Consider the following 16,867-nt stretch of genomic DNA (forward strand, 5'->3'; position numbering starts at 1 on the left):
CCATGAGCTCTTGACAAGGCTGTCATAATTGAAGGCATTAAATTCTGCAAATTGCCTTTGTCAGTGAGGCCAGTAAAGGCTCTTTTTCTTGATCTTTGTACTGAAATGGCATACACTGTCTCTCCTTTTCAGTGTTTTTTTTAATGCAATGTCTTGAAATCACAAGGTGTTGGAAGCTTGTCCTCTAGACCGTAAGCTCGATGTGGGCAGGAAATGCATCTGTTACATTGTACTCTCCCAAGCGCTTAGTACAGTGCTCTGCACACGAGTAGGCTCTCAATAAATACAACTGACTGGCTGACCTGGATATTATTAGTCATTAATAGCAGGGCCATAAGACCAAGATAGCCATATTTTGTTAAATTAGGTGTTTCCTCCTTACTTTCTATTTTATATAATTTTCTCTTAAATACTTCTGTAAAGAGTGAAAGATTCTTTTTGTTTGCTAATGTTTGAATTCACCCAGTTCACTCGTAACACACAGTTTGCTGTTTTCCTGAATGAGGTTGACAAAACTTGGCCTGTAGTGCTCCCCACCTTCCAGTGCTGAACTGTGTAGGGAAAAATACATGGTATGGTAGTAGTGGATTAATTAAAAATCTTCTTTGATTCAGAGAACAAATTTCTGGTAGATTCTGCCCTGGTGTTTTAATCATTCCTTTCACTCTTTCCTCACTGCCTGATCACCCTATCATTTCTCCATTGCTAGTATTTAGTCCCCTTTGTACCCTGGAAAAATTTCATTTTCTTTCTCAATATTTTTGGAGTTTTTAATAAGGCCTTACACACCTGTCTTGGAGTCCAACCCTAGCCTAGGGCATTTTCATCATTATCAGTGGCATTTCTTGAGCACCTACAGAATAATACTAAGTACAGGGGAGAGGACACCAGATAACTTCTCAGACTGAGCCCCCTCCTTCCTCTCCCCATCCTCCCCCTCCCTCCGCCTTACCTCCTTCCCCTCCCCACAGCACCTGTATATATGTATATATGTTTGTACATATTTATTACTCTATTTTATTTGTACATATTCTATTTATTTTATTTTGTTAATATGTTTTGTTGTCTGTCTCCCCCTTCCAGACTGTGAGCCCGCTGTTGGGTAGGGACCGTCTCTATGTGTTGCCAACTTGTACTTCCCAAGCGCTTAGTACAGTGCTCTGCACACCATAAGCGCTAAATAAATGATTGAATGAATGAAAATGTTGCCAACTTGTACTTCCCAAGAGCTTAGTACAGTGCTCTGCACACAGTAAGCGCTCAATAAATACAACTGGATGAATGAATAACTGTCCTCTAGAAGCTTTCAGTGAGTCAAACTATTGTGATTATGGCATTTTTTCCCCCTTCACACCCAGGCCCTGACATCACCGCATCCTGTGTTGACAGCTAAAGGTCTGGCCCCATACCCTCAGAAAGCCTTTGGGCCGGCCCCGTATTACTGAGAAGGGGAAGAGGTGTTGATTTCCAGTCCTTGGTCCCTGTCTCTGCCTTTATTCTGCCCTGGTAGGGTGTCATGGGGGATTTCACCCACCTTCTTAAGTCTGCTCCCTGAAATACTTTGCCCAGCTTTCTGAATGACCGCTTGGATCCTGATCTAAAAGATTAAAAGGTCTTATTCATTTGCCTTTGCAGTGCTAGAAGCTACTCCCGGGGCATTCCTGGGTTATCCAGATCTGGACTTCCTCCGATTTTATTCAAGTTTGACCTGAAACCATTTTGGAAAACACTGTGAACCCAGATTAAAGTTCAGTGTAAAGCAGCCAATAAAATACAAATCGGGTGGCACAGAATTAAAGGGAAAAAGGAAAAAAAACATTAAATTAAATCTTTCAGGGCAGAAACTTTGCTGGTAACCAGGGTGTGTTGAAGTTAAAACAGACTTCATCATCATTATCATCAATGGTATTTATTGAGCATTTACTATGTGCAGAGTACTGTACTAAGCATCATCATCATCAATCGTATTTATTGAGCGCTTACTGTGTGCAGAGCACTGTACTAAGCGCTTGGGAAGTACAAGTTGGCAACATATAGAGACAGTCCCTACCCAACAGTGGGCTCACAGTCTAAAAGCACTATTGAGAGTGCAATACAAATGAGTTGAGAGACGTATTCCCTGCCCACAACAAGCCTTTGGGGAAGAATGCCAGGGATTGCAAGAGGCACCTTGTGCATTCCATGTCCTCATGGGACCACAGTCCCAGCCCCAGGGTAGCCACTGACCCAGACGTAAAACGTCCGTTACAGGTGTCACCCCACATTACACAGTGCTGGTTTATAGAACTTTTTACAGAGAACCTAGAGCAGTCTCTCTAGCCCTCCACCACTTCATTCCAGGGTGGTTGGGTGCCTCTCTGCTTCCCTGCAAAAAAAGGGAGTGGTGGCATCTTTCTTTTTAATCAGGTAAGTAAAATGAGCTGTAATTTTTTTAAAACCACTAAGAATGGTAAAAATCAATAATAAAATTATGCAAATGCATGTAGTGACTCTGACATTGTCTTCACCTTGCATAGTTGACATAAATAGCCATAATGTTCTTGAGCCCAGTGCCTGGATTTCTCCATGGGAGAGACTGCAGCCAACAGGAACATTTTCCAGCTATTAGAAAACCATTCTATGCATTTCTGTTTTAACACATTGACTAATACACTCAGGACCTAAAAGTGTACATGTGTCTCCCAGTGGGCTCAATTTTACCACGTTGAGTAATTTAAGAGCTGAGAAGCCTGGCTCAACATGACAAGTTGGACCACAGATACCTCCTCAGAATAAGTTATTACCTCTCCATGAAGGTAAATTAAGATGCTCCAGGTTCCAATGTTTAAAGTAGGACCATATGTGGGGAGGAGGAGGTTGAAACTCTTGGCTGTGATGTTTTGGCCATTATCTATCTATTTCACTTACCCGACACTACTCCATTCTCCCTTTCAACCGAGAGAGTCTGAAATTAACTGTGGGGAAAAGTGCTTCTGACCAACATACTAGAAAATAATTCAATTGCATTTTGCTGAGACAATCTCTCTAAACAAAACTATCCCAATAGCACCTCCACACTTCTTTTTTAAAAGGGTACTTAAGTGCCAGGCACCATACTAAGTGCTTAGGTATAACAAACTAGTCAGGTTGGGCACAGTCCATGTCCCGCCTGGGGCTCAGTCTTAATCTCCATTTTACAGATGAGGTAACTGAGGCACAAAGAAGTTAAGTGACTTAACTAAGGTCACACAGCAGACAGGTGGAAGAGCAAGGATTAGAATCCAGGTGCTTCTGACTCCCAGGGTTTTACTGTAGTCACTAGGCCAAGCTGCTGCTTCTCTTGCACTGCAAGTGTGACAGTCTGGATTTATGGGGATTCTTTTAAGGGATCACCCAGACTTGACTACTGCATCAGCCTCCAGTCTCTTCTTTCTCTTGCCCACACTTCATTCTGCTGCCCAGATCATTAAAAAAAAAAAAAGTCCTGCATCCATAGCCTAACCCTTCAAAAACTACTCATTCTTCACATCAATTGGAAACTTAGAACCATTGGCTTTAAAGGGCTCTCTTTTCCTCCAACTTATCCACACTCTTCTCCCATTGCCTCCCAGCTCATAACCTTTATTCTTCTCATGTTAACCTGCGCTTGTTTTCTTCTTTACTGCCTCTGAACCTTCCCCTTGCCTGGGACAACTTCCCACTCCAAATCCGACAGATCACAGCTCTCTCCATCTTCAATCTGAAATCACCTATCATCTCCCCAGCGCTTAGAACAGTGCTTTGCACATAGTAAATGCTTAAATACCATCATCATCATTATTATTATTATCTCCTCTAAGAGACTTTCCCTGATTAGTTCTAAATTCTCCAATTTCTATCCCCCAACTTCCACTTAAAGTGCCACCTTTGCAGTGGTGTATTCACAGCCACCTGAAGCATGTATGTGCATACCTCACATACCCTGTTTCTTAAGCTAACTCATGTACACATTCCCTTTTCTCTCTTCCTCCTGTTTGTACATTATTTTAGTGTTGGTCTCCTTGAGGGCAGGGGTCATGTTGACTAATTCTATTGTACTTTCCCAAGTACTACAGGGCACTGTTTACAGTAACTGCTCAATTAACAGGGATGATTTTTATCATGCCCTGTAGTCCATCCCTTGGCAAATGTCAGATTCTATATGTATCCAGCCAAAAACCAAGGCAAAAAAAGAAAAAATTGCAGACGTATCCCTACCTTCAGTGACTCCTCTTGTCCTTATGGAGATTTCCACAGTTTGAACCTTCTGGAGAGCATCAGGTCACTAGAATCTGTATCTGTTAATCATTATATTGTACTATCCCAAGTACTTAGAATATTGCTCTTAATAAATACAATTGACTGATCAACTAGTATGTTTGCAGGTGTTAACTAGTTTGTTGTGTCCAAGAAACAAACCTATTGTTTACTGGAAAACCCCAGATTCCACTGCCTGAATAGGAGCTATAAATCTATTCTTAGTCCCCCTTGCAGAGCAAATGGTGTTTTTCAGCTAATTTGGGTGTAGCACCCCATATCCTTTTTACTACTGCCATCGGATTTTACCTTGGAAATGAAAAATAATTGGCCACATTACCCTCACATGTAACTCTGGAAAATCCCCCCACGGGTAGGGCAGTCACCAATTTCACCCCCATGGTTTTGCTCCCTGCCAAATCAAGGTGGTAACCAGACTTCCGGGAAGGCCAGGGCCAACAGCCCTCGCCAGTTCCTCAGAGAGGGTCATCATCATCATCATCAATCGTATTTATTGAGCGCCTACTGTGTGCCGAGCACTGTACTAAGCGCTTGGGAAGTACAAGTTGGCAACATATAGAGACAGTCCCTACCCAACAGTGGGCTCACAGTCTCCAGCCTCTGTTCCAGGAGTCACTCACCTCTGCCTCCTGCTAGGGTTCAGCTCTGATCACAGGGGGAGGGGGAATGGTGGGAAAGGACAGGAGAGAGGATGCAAAAAAAAGAATGAATACTTCCCCAGCAGACTCCCTTTCTGGCCTACACTGAGCTTCAGAAAATATGATCACTCCAGGTTAAAGTAAATAACTATTCAAAAGGCATTTACCATGATAAAAAGGTGATTTAAAGTGAAACCCAGTTAGGATGATGATGAAAAAGAGGCGGTGGATATTAGGTCCAGTTAGCACTTCAGTTCATTTCACATGAGTTTCAGAAATCTTCCTGATTGACTATAATCAGAGACATCTTTGGTTTATATCAAATTGAAGAATTCTGGGCTTTCCAGCTATTTTTCAAAGAGTGCCCGAGGATGTTCTCTCATCTAACCTAATGCACTCCCAGCTTAGTTGAGTAGCCTGAAACTGCAACAAAAATCAGAAGAGTAACAAGATATTTCCAGCATTTTTTAGGTGGCCAAGAAGCTGGTCACTGCAGCAGGAGAATAAATCTTGAGAATGGGACAGCACTACAGTCAATCAGATATTTTTGCTCATGGCCCGGAGTCTAGTTTGGCCTTTTCACCAATTTTTTATTTGACGTTTTTATGTCATTTTGTATCTCTTGTTTCTCTTCCACACTTGGGGGAGGGGGGAAGGGGAGGGGAGAAGTGTCATACTACTTTTTAAAATGTTTGGGATTTAATTGCAAAAGCACACAAACAGCTTGAAAGGTGTGAGGAGAAATTCACAAGTCACCTGGGGGAAGGGCAGGGCTGCCTTTCAGTCCAGGATTATTTCACTACGCAGCTAAATGCATTGCTGCCACATAAACAAGACACTTATTGGCTGAAGCATTTGGAAATCTCTCTTTCCACTATTTATTAATAATAATAATGATAATAATAATTATGGTACTTGTTAGGCATTTACTATGTGCCAGACACTGATCTAAGTGTTGATTAGGTGGAACACAGTACCTGTTCCATGTGGGGCGCACACAATCTCCATTTTACAGATGAGGTAACAGGCACAGAGTAGTGAAGTGACTTACCCAAGGTCACACAGCAGACATGTTAGCAGAATCAGGATTAGAATTCAGGTCCTTCTGGCTCCCAGACTCTATAAAGGGGATAAAAACATTTGAATTAATCAAATGGTCTGAATTATATACTGTTTTCCGAAAGGCAGGTTCAATACTTTAAAGAAAGAAATGGATAATTATATGTTTTCTTGCTTGGACTATAGAACCCTATCAAAGAGCTTTAACTGGGTTTATGCAGCAAATGGAGCTGGCGACCCACAACATTTTCTTTTCCTTCTGTTTGGGCCAAATCTGGACAAAAGGAAAGAAGGAGCAGGGGATGAGCAACAGCTAAGCAGCCAAAAGCTCTGGCCAGTGGCAGAGGAGAAGTCCACCCACCTTCCCCCCGTTTCACCCAACCCTGCCACTGCTAAGACCTCCAATTCCCTCCTTCTTCACCCCAGCTCCAATTCACCTAACCTAAATGGACAGGTAGAAGTGACAGAAAAACAAAAACAGAAATCTTGAGCCAAGATGGTAAGGGCAGAGCAGCCAACATAATGGGTGCTGAAACAATTAGAAGATCCTAGAAAGGGTGGGGAGAGGGAGGAACGCATACATTTTACCAGCTAGACTGTTGTCTCAACTGGAAATTAAGAGGAGGATAATTGGAAACTTGCAGACTGGGGCAAAGCAGGAGTGAAATTGGTGAAGCTGGAGAGGCAGGAGATTGAAAGGGGAAATTAGCCTTCAACTCTGTGACTAAATGAAGGAAGAAAAGCAGATTTTCACTCACTAAAATCACAATGTGTATTGTTCCAAATGATCACAAAAATTGAGTCAAGGTCTGAATAAACATGTACACACATTTCTTCCCTAAAAGCCTGCTTTCATTGTGAATTTGGGGAATTGGGGGATAGTCTCCAGACAGTGTTGCATCTACCTGGATAGACTGCGAGGCGATGTTGGAAAAACCAGTTACGTGCTTGCCAACAGACATGCATACAGGAACATAAATATTCCTCAACTTGGAGTTAGTCGAGACTAAAACTTCACTGCACTAGAGGAGAACGGAATGTATGGGATTTCTACTTGCATCTTGTCTTGAAACAGCATAGAACTAACATAGAAATGACTAGGTGCAAAAGAGGAATCTATGGGAGAAACACAGTGGGGGTTTAGCCGGACGAGAGCTATTTTAGAAATAATGACTAGCCCTACCCCATGAATGTTTGAATATTGAAATCTCTTCCAGGAAGAAACACTTGATAAAGAAACCTGACAGTATCAGAGGTTGAATGTATATTCATTCCTTTCTCTTGTATTTGCTTCTTATGTGCTGACATAAATATTGGGCATTCAGTTATAAAACTTTTTTGGTTTTATGCTTTGTATTCTTGCAGATGACCTGAAGTTGTCCCCTGGGACAATCCAAAGTGGAAAAAGCTGGCAGAGTAAGAGTCAATTTCGGACTATTGCCCCCAAAATTGTCCCGAAGGTCATCACCCCCCGAGTGCTGCCTTGTCATCCCACCTCCGTCCCTGAGAAAACAAACCCGGTTCCCCCGGCGCACCCTAAACCGCTCGTCATGCCCCCACAAAACTATGCTCTGATGCAAGTGGCCGGCCAAGAGGGAACATTTTCCCTGGTTGCCCTGCCCCAGGTCACCCCAGCCCTGACCACGCAGCCAATCCAGAAGCCAAATACGCTGCCAGAAAATCCGAAGCTGCCCATCCCCAGGTACCAGCCGCCGAGAAATAAGAAACCAGCTGAGAGGAAAGCCGTCCAGAACTCTTCCCCCAGCCCCTGCTGCAAGACTCCTACCAAAGTGCAAGCAGCCCCTGCCGCTACCAGCCTTCCCAATCCCTGTTCTAGCATTGAATCATCTGAGCAAGTGGTAGTAATAGATCAGGGCCCGGCTGAAATCCCAGCCACCCCCCTGCTTGGGGCTAGTAGGCAGGTGGGAGCTGGCCCCCCACTGAAAAACCAGCCCGAAGCTGCTAAAGCTTCTCCTCTCGTGACTTCTTCTGGGCCCAAGGAGGACTCGTCAAAGCCAGACCAGGAAAGTGACTTGGCAAAAGGAAACACAGATGCTGGGAAATCAGCGATTAAACCCGCTGCTGGAAAGGGCGAGGCTCTGAGAGAAAAGGCCGTTGAATCTACAAAGGCAGTGACTGTTCTGTCCCCGGCCATTTTTGGCAATGCAGTCCAACTGATCCCGCCAGCCCCCAAGGGGAAACTCCCCATCTTACCCTACGCCAGGATGAAGACTGCCTTCTTTTGTAAACCGAAACAGAGCCCTATGCCGGAAGGGACGGCCCTTTCCCCTTGGCGTGGGTCTGACTGTGACCCGGCCCCACCCGTTCCGAAAGGTTTGAACATCTCCGCCAAATTTTCCGACAAGCTTCTGACTTCGTCTGATGCCCAAGTGTCCAACCAAATGGCCCATGAAAGTGCCCTGGGCCTGGCCACTAAGGCGGAAGCCAACCTCAAAAAGAAATCAAGTGGTGGGACGGCGAACAGAACCGGGAAGAAACGAAAGGCCCCGGAGGAGATTTTGACTTTTCCGACCAAGAGGAGGAAATCCACCATTAGTAAGTGTCGGGAGGGCAAAGAAAGAGTAAAATTGGAGGCTCAGGAGCCCAGGGACCGAAAAGCAGGGACAGTGAAGAGATACCGGAGCATCATGCCTAAACCCGTCATTGTGGTGCCCTCTCTGGCCCCACTCTCGTCCCCAGCCGCTGTCCTGCAGGCTCAGTCTCCGAAACAAGATGCCGTAGTAAATACCTTACTTTCAAACAAACATTTCAGCTCCAAGCCCAACGAGGGCCCTCCCACTCGATCCGGCGCCAGCTACCGAAACCTCCCCTCCACCTCCCAACGGCCCTGGCACAGATGCCACGTGTGTAATCACAACTTTCAGTTTAAGCACCATCTCCAGGACCACATGAACACCCACACGAACAGGCGCCCCCACAGTTGTCGCATGTGCCGCAAAGCCTACGTGCACTCTGGGAGCCTGAGCACCCACATGAAGCTTCATCACGGCGAGAGCCGCCTCAAAAGGCTGGTCTGCTGCGAATTTTGTGCCAAGGTGTTTGGCCACATCAGAGTGTATTTTGGCCACCTGAAGGAAGTCCACCGGGTTGTCATCAGCACGGAGGCATCCATCAGTGAATCGCAGCATGGCGATACTTCAAAGAATAGAGACATGAGTGTCAGAGGGACCCAAGACTCAACAGGAAGGTGAGTGCTGATGGGCGAAATACAAAAATGAAAAAGAATGTCTTTCCTAATATTTAACATCAATCACATCTACAGTTTGACCCAGTTATTCAGAGGGTAATCCCATAGATTCTTTAGGCCCTCTCTCTGCTTCACACTTGGTTCTGTACCGGGCCTACACCAAAGAAGATCACTGTAGAAGTCCGGATGACAGATCCCCAAAATCAAAACTAAAGGCACATCGTCAAAACAAAGAAATCCTCAAACTCGAAACCAGGCTTTCTGAACAACCAGTCTTGATCGAAAGTCCTGGAGAATATGACTGAAAGACTGAGTTTTTACTATTGGTTTTTTCCAGAACTATTACATCAGATTTGGGTGGGTTTTTTCCAGTGATTTGTCAAAAAGCATTAAGTACTGATGGTGATGATCCCTGATCAGTGACTTCCATAGCCCCACTAGATCGGGGACAAATCTCAATCACTCTCGTAATTATTAAGTGTCTGTTGTGGGCAGAGCACTGTACTAAGCACTTGGGAGAGAACAGTGGAATTAGTAGATACAATCCTTGCCTTCAAGGAATTTACAGGAGACAGACACCAAAATAATGTACAAACAGGAGGAAGAAGGCAAAGAAGGATGTGACTACTATTTTATCCTTAAATAGTGTGGGGTATGTGAGATACGCACTCAAGTGATTCAGGAGATTGTGCATACTTAAGTGTTCGGGTGGCCCAAGTGTTTAGTAGCAGAAATGTAATCTGAAGAGATGAAAAAATGTATCAGGGAAGGTCTCCTGGAAGAGATGGGATGATTTCAGAAGGACTTTAAATTTGTCAGACCACAGCTCTCCTCATTTTAAAAAAGGGAGAGTGTCCCATGCAGGAGTGGGAGGGCATGACCAAGAGATCCAGGGGAATCTCCAGGGAAGGTCCAATCTCAATTTGCTATACTATTATTGTTGTTATTATTACTAGTAATAACAATAATTGTGGTATATAAGTGCTTGCTCTGTCCCAAACACTGTATTAAGTGCTGGGGAAGAGAATATGTGCAGATTGGACACGTTCCGTGTCCCATATGGGGCTCACAGTCTAAGTATTTTATAGATGGGGAAACTGAAGCCCAGAAAATTTATATTATATCAATCGTATTTATTGAGCGCTTACTATGTGCAGAGCACTGTACTAAGCACTTGGGAAGTACAAATTGGCAACATATAGAGACAGTCCCTACCCAACAGTGGGCTCACAGTCTAAAAGGGGGAGACAGAGAACAAAACCAAACATACTAACAAAGTAAAATAAATAGAATAGATATGTACAAGTAAAATAAATAAATAAATAGAGTAATAAATATGTACAAACATATATACATATATACAGGTGCTGTGGGGAAGGGAAGGAGGTAAGATGGGGGGATGGAGAGGGGGACGAGGGGAAGGTGAGGTAATTATATATATATTATATTTATATGTCAGAGGGCAGATGGCCCTCTGATCCTAGTCCCATGCTCTGTCCACTAGGCCACACTGCTTATCAGTTTAGGAACTGAGCCCCCATTTCTAACATGGTTCTAATAAGAAAGTTGGTTGACTCTCTACAAGTAGGTGTGTCATAAGTCTGAGGAGGGCCTGTGTATATCTCAGCCATCTCACAAGTATCTTTATCCAGCAGAAATTCTATTTGGCCAGCAAAATTTGCATTGGCCACATCCCCTGGGAGCAGACATTTCTGCAGCAAATACCTCTGCCCTGTGCCCATATCCTTCTCGGCTTTCTTCAACTGCTCTCCGTATCTCTAGCTTAAGAGTAGAGTCTGTCCACCATGGATACTTGGAATTCCTCCATGAGCCTAGATTCCCCACAGAAACCAAGGAGAGCAGCTAAGCTGATTCATCTGTCCTTGGCCCAGTTTGGATTGGTTCCCCTTTGGGAAAGCTTTCCTGTTTGATTTAAGAACCGGGCCAGAGGAGCCCACATTTTCCTTAATGGCTGTTAGCAGTAGCCAACGCGCTTTTTGCAATGGAACAGTGACTGTTCGAGATTCTCAGAGTAGCAGGGAGTCAGTTTGGGTCAACTATAATAATAATAATGGCATTTATTAAGTGCTTACTATGTGCAAAGCACTGTTGTATGCGCTGGGGGGGGGTTACAAGGTGATCAGGTTGTCCCATAGGGGGCTCACAGTCTTAATCCCCATTTTACAGATGAGGGCACTGAGGCCCAGAGAAGTTAAGTGACTTGCCCAAAGTCACACAGCTGACAATTGGCCAGGATTTGAACCCATAATATGAATCAGAGCAAAGCCCGACTTTTGGCAGTTGTCTTACCTGCCAGGATGCTACTGGGATGTTTGTTTCTGGTTTTTCAAATTTGGAAAACTTATTTTGGAACAACAGAAAGGCTTCCCCTATTAGTTAAGCCACATTTACACCTTTGTCTGTGATAATTAAGAAACAGTAATATCTCTTGTCCTCCAGTAGCATATTTTCCACAGTGCAAAGCAGTAAAATCTTTTTCTCCCTAGTTTATTGAGCTCTCAAGCTTTCTCTGTGAGGTCTGTCTTGCTCCCTTGAATCAATGGTTGAATTCACCTGGGATGCTAAAATCAGAAGTCAAAAGGAATCCAATGTTCAAGGAAGCAGTAGCAGTGTCCATGGAGAGGAGGCCCCACGCTGGCTCCAGATCCAGTAAACCAGTCGGTGTTCCGTAGATTTGACTTTTCTGGCAGTTGCTTACTTAGTCATGCTCAGTTTCAGAACATCAAACCTGAGTGAGCCCAGGGGCTCCTCCAGGCCTCTTGGCTCCCAGGGCACTCATGTAGCCAATGTAGGAAAAATTGAGTTGCTCCAAAAACGAGGCATTTGCTGCTTCTCCCAAGCCAGACTTTTATCTGCCCCTGTCTATTTTCCCTCCGTCATTACTACAGCCTACTCTATTACTTTCTTTTCCATCACTCTGCCGCTCCCCCCAGTTCTCGTGCCAAGACCTTAGGGATCACGGGTGAGGGTTTGTTTACCTTAAAGGGGACTATGGCCAGGGGCTTCTTTACCTGGAGTCCACCATTTCTCTCCTAGGGAAAACAGATCCAGTCTCGAAGAAGACCTCTTCCCAAATCAAGCAGAAGAAGTCAAGTTGCAGATCAAGTGTGGTCGCTGCCAGATCACCACCCAGTCCTTCGCCGAGATGAAGTTCCACCTGCTGTGCGTTCACGGGGAGGAAATCCAGGGTCGGCTGGCAGAGGGGATGCCAGCGGGGCAGCCGGGGACTCAGGAGGAGCTGGTCAAGCACGCGGCACAGTACTGGAAGCAGCGCCAGGAGAAGAGAAGCCTGCCCAAGCGCGGGCCCCCAGAGGAAGGGTCAGCCTCCGCGGGGACCAAACTGAACAGGGAGATCTACCCGCAGCAGCAGCAGCAGCAGCAGCAGCAGAACTTAGACCTGCCGGCGAACCCTGGAGGCCACCCAATGGGAAACGGGGAGCCGGCCGGGGCCCCGCAGAGCCGGAGCAACGGCACCCCAAGTAAGATCCAGGTTTGGTCCTCCTCTGGCCTTCACTGCCTGCTGTGTCAACAGATTCTTGGAAGCCAGAAAGAGCTTTTCCTTCACTGGCAGCAGCAGCACAACTGTGAAAATCCTTCCACCCTCTGGACTATTTTAAATGCCTTCTCTACTCAAGGAGTAACTGAACTTGCTAAAAACCCTGAAAACGGAAATGCTGAAAACAGTGACAGACAGTTTTGCTCTCCCTCCACTCCCCAACCTTGAGCGTTGATCTGGTGTCTCCATCACAAAAGTCCAACAAGCTAAAAACTCATTCTCTTTCAGTAATCAAAGACTGTTTGGACCTAGCTTAGATTTGTCTGACAGCATAGTTATATGGTTAGGTGCACTGTGGATTTTTTTGGATAGGTATGCAGAACTGTAGTAAAAATACTAGCCGTAATAGTCACACCCTGTATTTTATCAGAACCAGAAAGTTGAGTGCTGAACCGTGACAATGAATAGCTTTTATGACATCATTACAGTGTACACTACAAAAGGGTCCTTTTTATTTAATCTTATTCCAATACTGCCCATTTCATGACTAATCTGATCAATTTCTAGATTGAGCATTTAATTTTAATCTCAAAGAAAGCTCCAGATTTTATGGTATATATTGATACACTTTATAGAGTTTGTTTCCGATATCAGTTCGGGAGTCTTTCTATTAAAGAATTCAAATTCCTGGCAGCACAGATTTTTTCTTAGGCATTCAAATGAAGAAAACCTATTTTCTTAAATGCTCACTGCCTGGAAGATTACTTGCTGGCATATCTACAAAAAGAGTCAACTGCATCTTCAAAGAAATCCTTCAGTACTTCAGCTGATAAAGACCAGTTTTCTTTATAAGAAATTATTTCCAAGCAGCCCGTGTGGCTCAAATATTTATAGCCTGTGACACAACAGCGCTAGTTCGAGCCAGAAGCCTCGGTGTTTCCGACACTTTACCTGGTCCCCGAGCACTGGGTCAGTTTAAAACGGCAACTGGAACCTTTTCCTGTATTGTCAGTGGCATGCAGTTTTACTTAGCAAGTCCAGATTTTCCTGGAAATCTGAAATCAGACGGTGTTCTGGGAAATTTTATAAAAACCTAAAATTTTTAAGTCTTGAACATTCTGGGTACGAAAATCACCTCCCTCCCTATCTTATTGGAGTGTGAGAATGGTAGTAATGAAAGTTATATAACTTATCTTCAGAGAAGGAGTCAGAGCTCTTAAACTCAGGGTAAAAGTGACCCCCTAACCCATGCCCAAACACCCCCAACAGTGGTGGCCTCTAGCCAACCTCGATGTGCGTGGAGGTCCCTGGGTCTGGTGGGCCATGGAGCCACAGTGTCCCCCCAGCCACCTGGACCATCTAGAAAAAGGGAGGGAGTGTAAGCCTGCTTCCTGCCTGGGACTGTGTGTCCACTTGCTTCAGACCTGCTTCAAAAAGTCTCTCCTAAACTCAACTGGGAAAGCCCTCATGGACCAAATGAGGCTAAGTCCTCAGAAGGCGAGCAGACGGTCCTGGCTGCATAAACTGCTAGGCCGGAACTCAAGCACAGCCGTTCTCAAAACCTGCAGTGAAGACACATCCAGGAAAATTGCCTTCTGACCCTAAAATGCATCTTTGATTTTTTTGGGGGGGGAGTGGGGACCCAACATTAAAGAGAGTGTTGCTATTTCACATTTAAAGCGGCGTCAGAGTTCTTTTGTTCTAGCCTTCCAAGAATCAAACACGTAAGTAAAATTATTGTGAATAAAGCACTGCTCCATTCCTTCCCTCATGAAACAACCATGCACTCTGAGAGGTGACAATGACTCTGTGACTTTCTTTCAGGACCATTAGCTGGGGTGGGAGACAAGCAGAATGTTCAGCTTCTGATAAAGGGTCCAAAATTAGAACCGGACAAACAAGTGTCATAGGCCTTTAGTCTATAATGGGCAACGCCAAGGCCTGGCCTTGGGAGCCAGCCTTGCTTCCATGTCACTGGTTCTCTCATGCCACTGGATAGCACTGGCTGCATTGACGCCACAATGTATTAACCAGGGGCATCCAGTCAGGCAGGCCCCGACAAACCGTCGACTGTTTAAGTGGCGTTCGATGGGAGCTGTTGGACGCGACTGTCGCCCTACCCCCAATGCTCCCGCGGGGATGGCGGCTGCGGTCCCATCTGGAAGTGTGGACTGGAGTCCCAAACAGAAGGTGGTCCCCTTGCCTTTAAGCCTGTCTTCTTCTACCTGCTGTGCTGGCCTGGTTGCCTGGGTAAACTTGAGCCATGAAAGGGTTACTCCAGCAGAATCTAATGTAACCCCAGGGAGTGGCTTACTCACCTGGAAAGGCAAAGCCCTGTGACTTTAAGGGCTTCCAGTGAGAAGCCAGAACATTACTCACTGGATTCTCACAATCCTTGGGTAGATCAGAGTCAAAGCTAAATGCTTTCCCAGTTTCCACTTGAGTACTCTAAATCTGACACTGGTGCAATTTAGATTTTTACTCCCCCTGTATTTGCCAAACAGGAACATTTGGAAGAGTCTTTTGTTTTCTAACTTAGTTCTCTTAGTGCTAAAAGACAAAGTCTTTTTCCCTCTTCATTTAAAAGCAACTACTTTGGATTTTATAATAATAATAATGGTATTTGTTAAGCTCTTATTATATGCCAAGCACTGTTCTAAGCGCTGGGATAGATACAAGGTAATCAGGTTGTCTCTGCCCCCACCTTCCCTGGAAGGCCATGAACTGTAGGATCCAGGCTCCAGGTCCCCAGGACATTATGGTACTCGTTAAGCACGTACTATAGGATAAATACAAGTTAAACAGGTCGGACATAATCCCTGCCTCAAATAGGGCTCACAGTCTTAATCCCCATTTTACAGATGAGGTAACTGAGGCATAGAGAAGTTAAGTAGCTTGCCCAAGGTCACACAGCACACAAGTGGCAGAATCAGGATTCGAACCCATGTCCTCTGACTCCTTAGCCCATGCACTTTCCATGCTCCTCCCCTCCTGGATCTTGGTATTTGAAAACATTCACCCATGTTGCTAAAGGGTTCCTAACAGCTAAGTTGTTTTAAATCATTTTACTGAGCGTACCTTTTGCTAGTGCTGAAATTCCCGCAAAGTCAGACAAACTGGCCTTTCCGTTCTTTGGCCCATCAGTTATTGAGGAAGTTTGCATTCTACACTGCTTTGGTTGGGTTGTCACCTCTCTCAGGTTCCTTTTGTTTTTCTCTCTCTCCCTGTCTCGGACCCCGGCCCGGTTTCTGGTTCAGCTTTACCATTCCTCGGGAAAGCGAGGCTTTGTATGGAAAGTTGTTTCTTTACCACACCATAAATAATCAAAATCTGGATGAGTTCCATCACTCCTCTGGCTCCCAACACTTCCCTTTCTCCAGCTGCAATGCTGCAGTTTCCAGTGGCCCTGCCTGACACGGTGGCTGCCAGCAGATGCGTAAGTTTATTTATTAGAAACCAGATTAGAGCTGTTGAGTCCAATTCAAGCTGTTGTCATCCCTTGTAAGACACACATTTTATCTGCTATTTACTGAGCTCCGTAGCAGAGGTGTCACAACAAGGATGAACCAGGGAATTAGCACAATAGCTCTGGGCTTCAACTTGCCATCAATGCTAATGTTTTGAGACTCACCAACTTCTCTAAGCCTGCTGCCCATATCGCACATTCATTCATTCAATCGTATTTATTGAGCGCTTACTGTGTGCAGAGCACTGTACTAAGCGCTTGGGAAGTACAAGTTGGCAACATATAGAAACAGTCCCTACCCAACAGTGGGCCATACATGGTTATTTATTTTTCTAACATACATACCCCTCTGGAGACAGTGTCTCTAGGGGGTGAAATATCTACGGCAGCTCATGCTTGGTCAAAGTCATGAGTGATCTGTATAATCAACTGTAAAAACAAATTTGGATTTAGCACGCATCCTTAAAAATGCCATTCACTCTGTTAAGTGTTCCTAGCAGATTTTCTGAAGCTTTGAAGTGTGGAAACAATTCCACACAGTTCTTGACACAAGAAAAATTGCTGCCTATTGAAGGAAACCAAGTACAGTGGCAAAGCTGATGTAGTAAAGGTTGTCTGCTTTCACTGTAGCACACAGTTTTACAGCTGATTGATCATATTATGAGATTTTGTTATACTCAAGAAGGCCCCAACTTTTCTCAATC

At 44.8% G+C, this 16,867-nt stretch overlaps 1 protein-coding gene across 8 annotated transcripts in view; it reads left to right on the plus strand.

Annotated features, from left to right (window-relative positions):
- ZNF438 (zinc finger protein 438) overlaps window positions 1–14,369 on the plus strand; it is a 61,366-nt gene extending 46,997 nt beyond the window's left edge. For all 8 annotated transcript variants that reach the window (XM_038755803.1, XM_038755809.1, XM_038755808.1 and 5 more), the window contains 2 exons: window positions 7,338–9,180; window positions 12,238–14,369. In XM_038755803.1, the coding sequence (XP_038611731.1) occupies window positions 7,338–9,180; window positions 12,238–12,925 (2,531 nt within the window). In that variant the 3' untranslated portion in view covers window positions 12,926–14,369. The remainder of the gene's footprint in view (window positions 1–7,337; window positions 9,181–12,237) is intronic.
- The last annotated feature ends 2,498 nt before the right edge of the window (window positions 14,370–16,867 follow it).

The sequence above is a fragment of the Tachyglossus aculeatus genome, chromosome 13, assembly GCF_015852505.1.
Source record: "Tachyglossus aculeatus isolate mTacAcu1 chromosome 13, mTacAcu1.pri, whole genome shotgun sequence".
Taxonomy (NCBI): Eukaryota; Metazoa; Chordata; class Mammalia; order Monotremata; family Tachyglossidae; genus Tachyglossus; species Tachyglossus aculeatus.